Raw genomic sequence first — 14445 nt, 5'->3', positions numbered from 1 at the left:
TGGGCCCTGGCCCAGCTCAGTGGATGATCTCAACTTGGACCTAGAGGCTTTTGCACAGAAGGTATTCACTCCACAAGCTTCCTGGAGACAGGGAATGGCTGGTGGACACTCCTACTTCCCTGGAGTTCCCACAGGTTTCTCACTAGTGTTAGGAAAAACACTTAGGAACAGATACTTACACTGGCCTCCTGCAGGGGTGAGAGCAGGATGGGACAATAGGAAGACTGCAGCCTTGTCACTCAGCCTTGGGTGGCACAAAAAGCTTTAGGATTTTGGCTGAAGGTCACTGATCCCATGGGTGATGTTCAATGTATGAAGGGAGGTGGACTGATTTTTTTTTTTTTTTGAATGTGAGAAATGAGTTGATGTTCCTTAAGACTGGGTCCTATAACCTCTTCTTTCATTCAGCATTCTCTCCCTGGGCATTCTCTCCTGTCATTCGCACTCATGGCTTCACTTACCACCTATACACCGAGAACTGATCGTTTTCTTTTTCCAGCTCAATCCTCTTACCTAAATTCCACATGCATGGGTGCACGGGCCTACTCAACATATCCTCTTGGATGTCTCAAAGACATCTCAAACTCAACATGTCCCAAACCAAATTTATGGCCTTCTTCTCAAACCTGGTCCTTTCTGAAACTCCCCATCTGGGTGACTAGCATTCCAAAAAGGATGTAAGGAGCCAGAATGGCTGGAGTACCCCCTCACTTGACATGCCAAGGAGTTCACGTCTACTGGAGACACTGATTTGAGAGACTCTGCTGGAAGACTATAGGATGGTTGGCCAGGTGCAGTGGCTCACGCCTGTAATTCCAGCACTTTGGGAGGCCAAGGTGGGTGGATCACCTGAGGTCAGAAGTTCGAGACTAGCTTGACCAATATGGTGAAATCCCGTCTCTACTAAAAATACAAAAATTAGCCTGGCATGGTGGTGTGCGCCTGTAGTCCCAGCTACGCAGGAGGCTGAGACATGAGAATTGCTTGAACCTGGGAGGCGGAGGTTGCAGTGTGCCAAGATCGTGCCATTGCACTCCAGCCTGGGCGACAGAGTGTGACTTCATCTTGGGGGAAAAAAAAAGAACTTCCAAAAATTTCTTCCTAAATGGGAATAGACTGGCTGTGCCCTCTTTGCCCATCCCCCATTTCCTCTCCTGCTTTCTGCCAGCCTCAAGGTCATGATGGCTGGGGCTTTGACAGCCACCTTAGATGTGAGATATTGCTAAGAATGCAAACCATGTGCAAAAGAGCAAAAAAGGAGCCCAGTGCTGAGTAATGATGGAGCTTTCATGTAGACCTGTACTTTTTAACTTCTATATGAGGAAATAACTTTATATCTTAAGTCATGATCTTTTACTAGCTGTCAAACTGAAACCTGATCCAGGCTTCAACGGATTTTACAACCTGACCTTTGTCAGTCTTAACTCTCCCTTCATTTCCTCAAATCCAACAATTCAGCCAAACGCAATGTTTTTTAGCTCCTCAAGGATATGCTCTCTCCGTTTAAAGTCTTCACGAGCTGCTCGTTCTGCCTGGCTTACGGACTGTGCCTGGCTAACTCACAATCGTCCTTCAGCTAAAAACAGCTCTTCAGTGACCATAGAAACTAGGTTAACATGCCCCTATTTTCTGGTACCAGAGTAGTTCCTCATCATGCTATTTATTACACTGTGAATTGTAGTATTTACTTGATTTTCTCCTCCATAAACAGTAAACTCTATGAAGGCAGGTATACAGTACAGCCTGTCTTGCTCAAAACTGTATTCCAGATGCCTAGCATGGGTGTTCCATAAACATTTCTTGAATAAATGGAATGAGTGAGTGATAGGAATATGGGATCGGTTAGAGAGCTAAAGACATGTAGTGGGTTTGACATCTTTGCAATATGAAAAATGAAGTGGAATGGTTGGCATATTATTATTAGTTTATTATTTATACCGTGCTCTGTTCCAAAAAGGATGTAAGGAGGCAGCATGGCTTGAGTACCACCTTACTTGATGAGTTAAGGAGTTCACATCCATCTAGAGACACTTGTCTGAGAGACTGTATTAGAAGACTACGGGATGGTTTAGGGGAGGGAAGAGTGCTAAGAAAAGCAGTGGCATCTTGTCCAACCTCATCTTCTCTCTCCTCATTTGCAAATCATATCTCAGGAGTAAGCCAAAAACTGGTGAGAGGGTTGCAGCAGGAAAAAATTAGCAGTAAAGCAGGAGAGGGTTAATTCTTAGAAAGGTACACAATCCCACCATCCTTCCCACCTCTGGTGCCTACTGCAAGTAAAGAGTCTGGTCTTCTCCCGACAGGCTCTGGCTGGGCCTGTGGTCTCATGTGGAGAATAGCCAGCGTGGTCAGTCTGTAGGCAGGGGCCCACTGCTAGCTGCAGGCTCCAGGCTCTGCCCCTCCATCACCCCTTTCCTCCTCTTCATCCGACTGTGCCAAGGGCGTGTCTGCTCCATCATCACTTGGATTTGGGCTACGCAGGTTGGTGGAGGAGTCGGAGGAGGAGGAGGAGGAGGTCCTAGATGTGGTCCTGTCTGATGTAGGCACCGGCAGGCTCAGCTCCTCCAAATGGTTGTCCACCCCTGCCCAGAGAGAAAAGCTGGTCAGGCCACAAACAGGGCTTCAGAGAACTCTTAAAGATTATCTGGCCAGGAGTAACTAAAGTCCACAGGGGGGCAGAGACTTGTCCAAAGTGACTCTGCCAATCCAGCAAAGAGCCAGGATTAAGATCACCATCTCCTGACTGCCAGCTCCTTCCACGTCATTACACCATGTCTGGGATCTAGAGTCAGGTCAATCAATGGCAAGAGTTCAAGTTCCACCTACATCACTTATTGCTGCTGAGTGGCTTTGAGCAAGTCACTTTCCCTTTCAAGGACTCTGTTCCTCCTCTGCAAAATAAAAGGGATACCTACATCCCCAAAGGGTTTTGGGAATAAAACCTAAGAATGCTTATAAAATGTCTGGCATAGTAAGCCATCAATAAATAGTAGCAGTTGTAATTAAAAGAATATCTATCTTACAGGTTAAGCATATGGGCTTTGGAGTCAGACAGACATGAATTCCAGTTTATCCACCTTCTGGCTACAATGTGACTTATCTTCCCTGAGCCTAATTTCCTGCTTATAAAATAGGGATTATATCACCTACCCTGACAGGACGTTGTAAGGATTGAGATAATATATGTAAAGTACTTTAGTACAGTATTGGAACCTACTAAAGTACTCAATACATATTAATATCATTATAATGACTAAAACTACTTAAGTTGCCAAATATAAAAATTACAATTTTACATTATTTTAATTATAGTGACTAATTATATTAATATAACAAATGTAAAATTAAAGAAGAGATTGACCGTTCCCAGAATTTTGGATTAGAGATGTGTAACCCAGTTCTCCCTCAGGGTCAACTTCCCTAAAATCAGAACAGGCAGCTGTTTCATTGGTAGAAACACCCACTTCCAGCCCTTACTGTGTACTTCCCCAGCCCAGCCTTGTAGCCTCGTTTCAGAGCCTGACATCCGGCTCTGGCTGACTGGCACTGAAGTCCCCAAAGCAGAGGGGCATACCAGACGACTGGGGGGTTGGTGGAGGATCTTCGCAAGGCAAGAACACATCTGCTCCATCCGGGTCCCCAAGGTCAATAAGTTCTACTTGCTCCAGTGTGTCCACATTCACTTCCATGGATGAGATACTACCTATGGGGGCTGCGGATCAAGAAGTGGGCAAGTCAGGAAGACCCAAGCTGCACACCAGGACAGTGAGAGTTACATGTCAGGTCCCAAGTTAGAAGCATAGAGGGCCAAGAAAACCAGAGGGGAGAGAGTGCCACAAGATTCAGGACCCACAAGACATCCTCCCTACCCTACCCCAGTCCCTCTTCTCAGGACTTGGGACTTACGTCTCTGCGACTCGAGATGCAGATGGGACAGAGGAAAGACAAACTCTGTCTCTGGCTGTAAAATGTCCTCGAAGAATTTTTGCCGCTCCCGAAGGCGGAGCTGCTGGCGCTCCAGGGCGGCCCGAGGATTTGGGTCCATGTCAGCTCCTGCGGGTAGAGGAGCAAAACAAGTACAGTTGCAAAGTCGAAAGAGAAGACAGAGGGGACCTGGGCTTGGGGCGCCCCACTGCAGCCAGCATCCCAGCAGTGGGGCCCCTGGCTCCAGCCTGGACACCTCTGCCCTTGGTGACCTCTTTCCCCTTCCCTGAAACCAAGTGTGTCCCACAAACCAAGTCTCATGCAGAGGCGGGGCTTGCCCTAGCTCCACAAAGGGGATGCCAGTTCCAGGCACCGCAAGAGAGATACTCTGTATTCAGGGAACACAGCCAATGCCCAACTCTCCATATCATGCCCTCCTGAGAGGGGTTGGAGGGATTGGTTCAGCACAAATGGAGGAGGTACGTTTTCCCCTTAATTGGCCCCGCTTGCCTCAGAAGGCCAGGGACAGGATAGGATAGAGACAGAGATCTCAGGGTGGAGGGTTCCCTTCCTCCAGTGCTGCAGCCCACCCCTTCCCATCCTTCAAGACCCAGACAAAGGCTAAAGCAACTCCTCCCGCGCCCCTCCTTTTCTCTCCACACACACAAACACGTACACACGCATGTGCCATCTACCCCAAACCCTTACTCTGAAGTCACAGGCCTGACTTCCAGACTAGGCTCTGCCCCTAAGGAAATCACCTTTCTGGTCTTAGTCTCCCCATCTGAAAATGGCATAACCAACCTACCTGCCTCAAATACAAGACCCTGCTTGTGAAGGTGAGCTATTTAGGAGACGACCATCTTTCCTTTGAACTCCAAGAGCTCTTTATCCGTCCCCCTCCTGGGACACATGTCACTGACTTATCTCCCCATTAGTCAGTGAGGAGCAATTGGAAAGGCGGGTTCTGGGTCCAGTTCAGAGCAGGCCTCCTGACCCCTAGGGCTGAGAAGCTGAGACCCGGCCAGAGCACTGAGGCTATGGGCCAGCCCAGGTCGGTGCATTCACTCCCATTCGCTCATCTCCTTCCCGGCGTTCTGCTCTGAGCCCATCACCAGAGGCAAGGGAGTTTCTAGCTTGAGGATCAGACGTCATCCTCCGCAGACTGCCTTCCCCACCTCATCTGCACCCAGCGTATCCCAGACCCTGGCCAGCTCCACGGGCGCCACAGAGGTGGAGAGGGACCCAACCCCGACTGGCCAAGGCAGGGCCACGGAAGTCTGGGGAGACCGTGCGGCCGCGGGCTGGCGGCGGAGGAGCGAGGCGCTGACGCCGATTCCCGGGAAAGGCTCTTAGAGCTGCCGCCCAGGTCACAACGCTAAAAATACCCAGGGCCCCTGGAGCCTGTGCTCCAGCAGCGAGGAGGGGGAGGGAGAGGCCGAGGTGGGGGAGCTGACGGGGGCCAGGGGCTCTGGGACACCCCCTCTCTTTTCCCCTCCCCCTAACCCCACCGATCTCACGAGACTGAAGGAGCTGTCCCCCGGGGGGCCACGGAGCCCAGAGCTGGAGAAAGGGAGTTGTTTACGCGACCTATAGGTACTGGAGAGGGAGTGAAGAGATTTGGGGGCAGGAGGCTGCCAGGGGCCGGGCAGGAGCCAGCGAAATGGAGAACTCCCTCTCGGTCTCAGCCCCACCCGCACTGGAGCCAGCAAGAGGGAAAAAATTCCCTAAAAAGGGACACGAGGCGTCGGCGGAGGACGGGGGGGGGCGCTCCCCCAAGGCCGTTCCGCTCGTGCTCCGGTCCCCTCCGCGGTCCACCGCGGCACCTGCGCCCACCGCCGCCGGAGCCCCTACCTGCAGCGCTGGCGCCCCCTCTGACTCAGTCCGTCCGCTCCAGCGAGGCCGCGGCGGGGGCGTGGGAGCGAGCCGCGCCGGCCGGGGTGGGGCTGCGCCTCCAGGGCTCCCGGGGGACCGACGGGCCCTGGGAGCCGGGAACGAGGAAGAGGCGGGAGGCGGAAGTGGGGGAGGGGCGCTGGCGGGCTCACTCGCTCGCAGCTCGCCCGGCGGTCGGAGGCAGCCCCTGCGAGCGCGGCTACTGGTACTTCCAAGGCGGTCAAAAAGTTACCCGCACCCATCCTTCCTCCCTCCGCCCAGCCGGGCTCCTCTGCACCACCCTCGCCACCGACGCCGGTGCGCTAGTCTCCGCTCGCTCGGATGCACTTGCTGCGCCCCCGCCCCGCGCAGACCCGCGGCGGGCGCCCGCGCCGGCTCTGCCCACGCACACTTGATGCTCTGCGCCTTTTGGGCAGCGCCCACGCAACGACTACGCACCCGAACCCTGCCTCCGGCACCCTTGGCCACACTTGCCACACTTACACGCGCGCACTTCTCCAGAGGACGCACGATGGGAAAGAGAGAGTTGGGACCCGCAGGAGGGGGCAGGGCACTGACCCGGTGCCGCCCAGCAGGGCAGGTGCAAGGCGGCGGAGGACCCCTGCCCTGGGACTCGCCCGGCTGCCCCTGATTCCTGGCTCTGGGACTAGACAGAGCCGCCGCCCAACCTACCAAGCACACTGGGCGGGGTGGGCGCCGGGCCGGCCGGGCGGGTCAGAGCTGGAAGGGTGGGCCGCTGCGCCGCGCCCCCCGACGCCGGCAAGGAGCCAGCACCTCCACGGTGCTAAGAGGGGCGCTGCGCTGCTGGCCAGGCGGGGGTGGAGGGGCGAGGCGGCAACTGCGAGAGGAGAAACGTTTGCCCTCTTTTCGCAGCGTCTCCTGGCTCAGACCAGTGCTAGAAGTGTCCAGTCTAGCAGCTCCTGGACCAAGACTCCGTGGCCATTCCCTTCCTCCTCCCTTCCATCCACCCCCTTACGGTCAGAGCTCCGAAGGCAGCGTGGTGACGGGTGCGGGGAGGGGAGTGGGGGGATCTCTCTGAGATACTTCTGCCTTGGGGTCACTAGATCATTCATTCGACAAACATCCGCGAGCAAGTCAGGAACTAGGAGTCATCCTTGCCACCTCCCTCTCCCTCGCTGCCCATATTAAAATACACCTCCATTTCCTGTCGATTCTCTTTCCTAAATATCTTTCCAGTCCACCATTCCTTCCGTTTGCCCCACCACCTCCCGCCTGGGCTCCTAATGCAGTAACCTTCTATCTGGTTTTCTTGTACTCATTCTGGCCCGGCTACACTCCATTCCCTGCATTACAAGTCAGCTGTCATTTCAGAACACAAGTCTGGTGTGCCCCCCTCGACCCCCCCGCCACGCGGCGTTGCCTAAATTCCTCCACTGTTAGAATAAAATCTGGACGCTGATATCTGAGCTGAGTCTTGAAGACATGAGTTCAACAAGCAGAAAAGAGGGAGAAGGGCATGTACAGAGGGAGGGAAGTGTGAACAAATCATTGACACATTCAGGTTTCCCTGTCAGGGGACCAGCACTCTGTACACTAAAGCACTGCCTCTTAACATTATTGGGATCTCAAAACAACCCTGTGAGATAAATACAGCATGCAACTTTCCCACTAGTTTACAAGCATGGAAACTAGTTTGTGGGAGGCAACAAATGCAATGGTTAAGAGCACAAGCAATGCAGTCAGACCCTCTTGGGTTGTAAACCTATTGATGCCTCTAGCCAGCTGGGTAAACACTTCTCTGATCCTTGATCTCTTACCTACTAAAGAGGAATAATTAATCCCTCCCTCTTATAAGATAATTTATATAAAATGGTTACTTACAGGACTTGGGCACTTTGGAAATGCTCAGTAATCGTTAGCTGTTTTGGTGGTAATGGGTTCTGAGAAAGGGAGGGAACTGCTCTCTTCCACAAATTTCTGAAATTATAGGAAGTAAGCCCTAATTGTTAACACTTCCACAGAGCTTATTATGTGCCAGTCATTATTATAAGTGCTTTACAAAAATTAACCCTTTTAATCCTCTTGCTGTTTCCACTTTACAGATACAGAAGTTGAGATACAGAGAGGTGAAGGAACTTGTCCCAGGCCCTACAGCTAGTAAGTGATGGACCTGGAATTTAAGCCCAGGTAGACTGCCTCCAGAGACTGTGCTTACAACCCTTTTATCCTGTGCCTGTTCCCCTTTTATCCTGTTGTAGTTTTCATCTTCTAAGAACTATTTCATTGGGTTGGTTTGATTCTTATTTCTCATTAATGGATAGAGTAGATACTTCATCTAATTTTCTAGCACAGAAAATGAGGGCCAAGTCAGGAGTACAGTGGATAAGAGCTTAGCTCACTCCCAGTCATGTCCCCATTTTCAGAGATGTATCCCTTTTTTTTTTTTTTTTTTGACAGAGTCTTGCTCTGTTGCCCAGGCTGGAGTGCAGTGGCACGATTTCAGCTCACTGCAACCTCCACCTCCTGGATTCAAGCAATTCTCCCACCTCAGCCTCCTGAGTAGCTGGAATTACAGGTGCACTCCACTATGCCTGGCTAATTTTTCTATTTTTGGTAGAGACGGGTTTTTGCCCTGTTGGCCAGGCTGGTCTTGAACTCCTGGCCTCAAGTGATCTGCCCACCTCAGCCTCCCAAAGTGCTGGGATTATAGGCGTGAGCCACTGCGCCTGGCCCAGATGTATCCTTGAGAACACGACTCCATGGATTATTTTGAGCCCAAGATGAAGAAAGATCAGGAACCTCTGTCCCTTCTCTTTGCCAGATATTTGCCATAAAGAAGGAATGAAGAGGGGGAAACATCTAACCTGAAAATATTTCAGGGGGCTAAGCTGGAAGGGTGTCACCCAAAAGAAAGACCCAAGCAGCAGGCCAGGAGTAGGTGGCCAAAACATTGAATAGCACCGTGAAAAGGTAGACGGCTTGAGACTCCAGCTTCCATCTAGGATGCAGAAACCTGGGAAGAGCCTCATTATCAAACTAATAACAGTTTTTAAAAATTGTTGGGTAATTTACAAAATCACAACTTTTGTCAAACTTATCAGAGACCTAAGGTTGCAGAGCAACCAATTAACCAGCATTCCAAAGAAGGACAGGAGCCTCCAGGAAGTGACGGGATGCAGGCACTCACTCAGTTGTGTAGCAAGAGAAAGACAAGCTCTCCTTACAAGTAGGTTAGAAGAGTTCAGCTAATGTTTATGTTTTTATTTTTCAGAGACAAGGTCTCACACTGTCCAGAGGCTGAAGCACAGTAGTGCAGTCATGACTCACTAAGCTCAAGGTATCCTCCCACTTCAGTCTCCCAAGTATCTAGGACTACAAATGCACATCACCACACATGGCTAATTTTATTTTATTATTATTATTATTTTTTTTTGTTAGAGATAGGGTCTTGCTATGTTGTCTAAGCTGGTCTCAAACTCCTGGCCTCAAGTGATCCTCCTGCTCCAGCCTCTCAAAGTGCTGGGATTATGGGTGTAAGCCAACATGCCAGGCCAAAATTTTTATGGAATTACTAAAGACCCAGTATAGCTAGCATGACTACATAAAATCTGTAGGAGATATAGACACTGAAGTAATCATAGAAACAACAAAACTCAAACCTAATTCAACTCCTGAAAAAACTGACTGAATCCCCCACACTAATGGCCTAAGAGAAGAAGAGATACGACAATTTCCAGGCATAAATAATAATGAACTCAGTCCTTGCTATTATAAACACTGTGTCCAAAACTCAATAAAAAATTACAGTGGCTCACGCCTCTAATCTCAACATTTTGGGAGGCCGAGGTGGATGGATCACCTGATGTCAGGGGTTCGAGACCAGCCTGGCCAACACAGTGAAATCCCATCTTTACTGAAAATACAAAAATTAACTGGGCATGGTGGCGGGTGCCTGTAATCCCAGCTATTTGGGAGGCTTAGGCAGGAGAATCGCTTGAACCTGGGAAGCAGAGGTTGCAGTGAGCCAAGATCGCGCCATTGCACTCCAGTCTGGTTGGCAAAAGTGAAACTCTATCTCAAAAACAAACAAACAAAAATTACAACACACATACACACACACACACACACAAATTTTAAAATACCAAAAAAACCTACTGTCAAGAGACAAAGCAGGCCAGGTGTGGTGGTTTATACCTATAATCCAGCACTTTGGAATGCCAAGGCAGATGGAATGCTTGAGGCCAGGAGTCTGAAGACCAGTCTGGGCAATATCGTAAGGCCCTGTTTCTATATTAAAGAGAGAAAGAGAAAGAGAGAGAGAGAGAGAAAGCAAGACCAGGTGCAAGATGCAGATGCTGTAGTTATCTGACACAGAACTTAAGATGACTATAAGTAATATGTGAATATGAAAGGCTCTTGTGGAAAATGTAGACAATATGAAAGAACAAAGAACAAAAGGGGAATTTTTGCAGAAATATGAAGACTACAAAAAAAGAGACATAGAGAAATGCTAGAAATAAGAAAAAACACATACATATAACAGATTTGAAGAATGCTGTTGACAGGCTTATCAGTATACTAGTCCTTTCTCATGCTACTACATGATTCAACTGTCTTCACCTGGTCCTTTCCATGACATGTGGGGATTATGGGAACCACAATTCAAGATGAGATTTGGGTGGGGACACAGTCAAACCATATAATTTTGCCCCAGCCCCTCCCAAATCTCATGTCCTCACAATTCAAAACACAATTATGCGCTTCCAACAGTCCTCCAAAGTCTTAACTCATTCCAGTATTAACCCAAAAGTCCAAGTCCAAAGACTCTTCTGAGACAAGGCAAGTCCCTTCCACCTAAGAGCCTGTAAAATCAAAAGCAAGTTAATTACTTCCTAGATATAATGGGGTTATAGGCATTGGGTAAATACCCTCATTCTAAATAGGAGAAATTGAAGGGGTAAATTGGCCCAAACAAAGGGGCTACAGGCCCCAGGCAAGTCTGAAATCCAATAGGACAGTCATTAAACCTGAAAGCTCCAAAATAATATCCTTTGATTCCAGGTCTCATATCCAGGTCACACTGATGCAAGAGGTGGGCTCCCACAGCCCTGGGCAGCTCCACCCCTGTGGCTTTGCAGGGTAGAGACCCCCTCTCTGCTGCTTTCATGGCTGGCATTGAGTGTCTGCAACTTTTCCAGACACTCAGTGCAAGCTGTTGGTGGATCTACCATTCAGGGGTCTAAAGGACAGTGGCCCTCTTCTCACAGCTCCATAAGCAATGCCCCAGTGGGGACTCTGTGTGTAGGATCTGACCCCACATTTCCCTTCCGCACTGCCCTAGCAGAGGTTCTCCATGAGGGCTCCACCCCTGCAGCAGATTTCTGCCTGGACATCCACGCATTTCCATACAACCTCTGAAATCTAGGCGGAGGTTCCCAAACCTCAATTCTTGCATTCTGCACACCTGCTGGCCCAATACCTCATGGAAGCTGCCAAGGCTTGGGGCTTGCACCCTCTGAAGCAATAGCCCGAGCTGTCCTTGGCCCCTTTTTGCCATGGCTTGAGTGGCTGGGATGCAGGGCACCAAGTCCTGAGGCAGCATACAGCAAGGGAGCACTGGACCTGGCCCAGGAAATCATTTTTCCCTCCTAGGCCTCTGGGACTATGATGGGAGGGGCTGCTGTGTAGGTCTCTGATATGCCCTGGAGACATTTTCCCCATTGTCTTGGTGATTAACATTTGTCTCCTTGTTACTTATGCAAATTTCTGTAAGGGGCTTGAATTTCTCCCAGAAAAAAATGGGTTTTTCTTTTCTATCACATCATCAGGCTGCAAATTTTCCAAAAGTTTATTCTCTGCTTCCTCTTGAATGCTATGCCACTTAGAAATTTCTCCTGCCAGATATCCTAAATCATCTCTCTCAAGTTCAAAGTTCTACAGATCTCTAGGGCAGGGGCAAAATGCCACCAGTCTCTTTGCATTGCAAAAGTGAAGTTTACTCCAGTTCCCAGCTAGTTCCTCATTTCCATCTGAGACCACCTCATCCTAGATTTCATTGTTCATATCACTATTAGCATTTTGGTCAAAGCCATTCAACAGTCTCTAGGAAGTTCCAAACCTTCTCACATTTTCCTGTCTTCTGAGCCCTCTAAGACTTTAGGAAGTTCCACATTTTCCCACATTTTCCTTCTTCTTCTGAGCCCTCCAAACTGTTCTAACCTCTATCTGTTACCCAGTTCCAAAGCTGCTTCCACATTATCAGGTATCTTTATAGCTGCACCTCATTCTACCAATACCAATTTACTGTATTAGTCTGTTCTCACACTGCTATAAGCACATACCTGAGACTGGGTAGTTTACAAAGAAAAGAGGTTTAATTGACTCACTGTTCCACAGGGCTGAGGAGGCCTCAGGAAACTTACAATCATGGTGGAAGGGGAAGCAAACGCGTCCTTCTTCATGTGGCAGCAGCAAGGAGAAGTGCCCGGGGAAGGGGGAAGGCCCTTATAAAACCATCAGATCTTGTGAGAACTAACTCACTATCATGAGAACAGGATGGGGGAACCACCCTCATGATTCAGTTATCTCCACCTGGTCTCTCCCATGACACGTGGGGATTATGGGAACCACAATTCAAGATGAGATTTGGGTGGTGACACAACCAAACTATATCAATCAGTAAACTCGACATAGCTGAGGAAATAACCAGTGAACTTGAAGATAGGTCAATAGAGAATACTCAAACTGAAACAGAAAAAGAAAAGAGTGAAACAAACAAACAAAAACCAGAACAAATATCCAGGCGCTAACATATAAGTGATTCACATCCCAGAAGGAGAAGAAACAGAAAAAAAATATGTATATGTAGATACAATATTTATTTGTAGATATAATAGCTAATAATTTTCCAAAAATAATGAAAGATATCAAACCACAGAGCCAAGAAACTCACAGAATCCAGAAAAGATTAAATGCCAATATACAAACACAACAAAGAAGCACATGCAAATGCAACCTAATATATCATATTCAAATTGCTGAAAACCAAAGATAAAGAGAAAATATTGAAGGCATCTAGAGGAAAAAGGCACACTCCCTACAGAGGAACAAAGAATTACAGAAGACTTCTCATCAGAAATTATATAACTGGAAGATAATAGAGTCATATCTTTAAAATGCTGAAAGACAAAAAACTGCCAATCCAGAATTCTATACCTAGCAAATACATCCTTCAAACATGAAGGAAATACACTTTTTTCAGATCAAAAAAAAAAAAAGAGAGAGAGAGAAAATTCATTACCAGTGACGTTCTGTAAGCAGAAGAAATATGATACCTGAGAGAAACTTGGATCTACATAAAGAAATGATGATCTCTGGAAACGGATAGAATAAAGGTAAATATAAGAGACATTGTTTCTCATTTTTACTCACTTTAAAAGGTAACTGCTTTACTAAAGCAATGCATTGTGGCCTCATAGCATATATAAAAGTGAAATGTATGACAATAACAACAGTAAAAATGAGGAGATGGAGGAATGGGAAATATGCTGTTAAAGGGTCCTTATGATATATAAGAAGTGGTATAACATTATTTGAAGATAGACTGATTAAAGATATAGTAAATTCAATAGCAACCACTAAAAAAAATTTTTTAGAGAGGTGTAAGTAACAAGCCAATAATAGAGAGAAAATGGAATCATAAAAATGCTGGAATAGGTAACTATGTGAGATGATGGATATGTTCATTTGCTTCACTATAGTAATCACTTTGCTATCTCTATGTATCCCATAACATCATGTTGTATACCTTAAACATATACAATAAAATTTATTTTTTAAAATGACTGTTGAACGTGAAAACAAGTATATATAATAATTTTTTCTAATGTTGGGAGGCTTCCTCCCTAGGCCACTTGTGTCCAACGTGTCTTGCTGAGTATGTCAAGATCACAAGGCCCAGACCTCTCTTTCACCTGGGTCCTTGTTCAGGATTGTTAGTACAGCTAGAGTTTTGAGAGGTGAGATCATTTCTCAGACCAAGGCAGGCTTGCTTACTGCTTGCTATAAAAATGTCCTGGGACCAGGCGTGGTGGCTCATGCTTGTAATCCCAGCACTTTGAGAGGCTGAGGCAGGAGGATCACTTGAGCCCAGGAATTCGAGAGCAGCCTAAGCAACACAGTGAGACCCTGTCTCAAATAAATAAATTAATAAAATAAAAGAAAATAAAAAGTGCTGGGCTTAGGTCCCTCAGCTACGATGCAAACCCACTGTGTGAATACCATGCATCTGGGCTCACTGCATCATCTGTTGAATGTAGGACCGGGGGAACCAATACAAGTATGCTGATGTTCACACTGTTTGTTGTGCTATGAATAATAAACTATTTCAATCAGATGCAATACATCTTGTCTACTTGCAGCACCCATGAGATTGGGAGTTTTCCTTTTCAAAACATAATCCAAATCAAGGAAGAAAAAAGAAAAAAAGCACAGATGCAAGATTAGAAAACAAATAACAAGATGATAGATTTTAATCCAGTGTATCAGTAAAAAGACAATCAATTAAAAGACAAATTAGCAGATTGGGAGCAAAGTAAGAGGCAATAATATGTTGTCCACAAGACCCACTTTAAATATAAAGAAATATATGGGTTAAAAGTAAAAGGA

The 14445-nt window shown here is 47.5% G+C and overlaps 2 protein-coding genes across 7 annotated transcripts in view; both read right to left on the bottom strand.

The window, feature by feature from the left end:
• Positions 1-1906: 1906 nt before the first annotated feature.
• DBNDD2 (dysbindin domain containing 2) lies at positions 1907-6519 on the bottom strand. Of its 6 annotated transcripts, none has more exons than XM_004062248.4 (4): positions 6490-6519; positions 3907-4053; positions 3575-3712; positions 1907-2582 (listed from the first exon to the last, which is right to left on the bottom strand). In XM_004062248.4, exons 2-4 carry the CDS (start codon positions 4043-4045, stop codon positions 2374-2376), a joined length of 486 nt encoding a protein of 161 aa, XP_004062296.1. In that variant the 5' UTR covers positions 4046-4053; positions 6490-6519; the 3' UTR covers positions 1907-2373. The 6 variants fall into 6 exon arrangements, with proteins under 6 accessions (XP_004062296.1, XP_004062292.1, XP_055229040.1 ...); XM_004062244.5 differs by lacking the exon at positions 6490-6519 and adding an exon at positions 6301-6423; XM_055373065.1 differs by lacking the exon at positions 6490-6519 and adding an exon at positions 6256-6381.
• A 1211-nt stretch (positions 6520-7730) lies between these two features.
• Positions 7731-14445, bottom strand: part of SYS1 (SYS1 golgi trafficking protein) — a 43650-nt gene continuing 36935 nt past the window's right edge. Inside the window, exon 4 of the mRNA XM_055373062.2 lies at positions 7731-7755. Coding sequence (XP_055229037.2) covers position 7755 — 1 coding nt within the window. The 3' untranslated portion in view covers positions 7731-7754. The remainder of the gene's footprint in view (positions 7756-14445) is intronic.

Source organism: Gorilla gorilla, chromosome 21, assembly GCF_029281585.2.
Source record: "Gorilla gorilla gorilla isolate KB3781 chromosome 21, NHGRI_mGorGor1-v2.1_pri, whole genome shotgun sequence".
Lineage (NCBI taxonomy): Eukaryota > Metazoa > Chordata > Mammalia > Primates > Hominidae > Gorilla > Gorilla gorilla.
Note: the sequence above shows the minus strand (reverse complement) of the source record. Positions and strands in the feature narration are given on the sequence as shown.

Bases quoted from the DNA above. Each gene is read 5' to 3' on its own strand.
- DBNDD2 (XM_031004999.3), bottom strand. From the start codon at position 6,059: ATGGGTGCGGGTAACTTTTTGACCGCCTTGGAAGTACCAGTAGCCGCG. The intron at 3,713-3,906 runs GTAAGTCCCAAG...CTTGATCCGCAG, and splicing joins GCATCTCGAGTCGCAGAGAC to CCCCCATAGGTAGTATCTCA. The intron at 2,583-3,574 runs GTATGCCCCTCT...CTCTCTGGGCAG, and splicing joins ACCAACCCCCCAGTCGTCTG to GGGTGGACAACCATTTGGAG.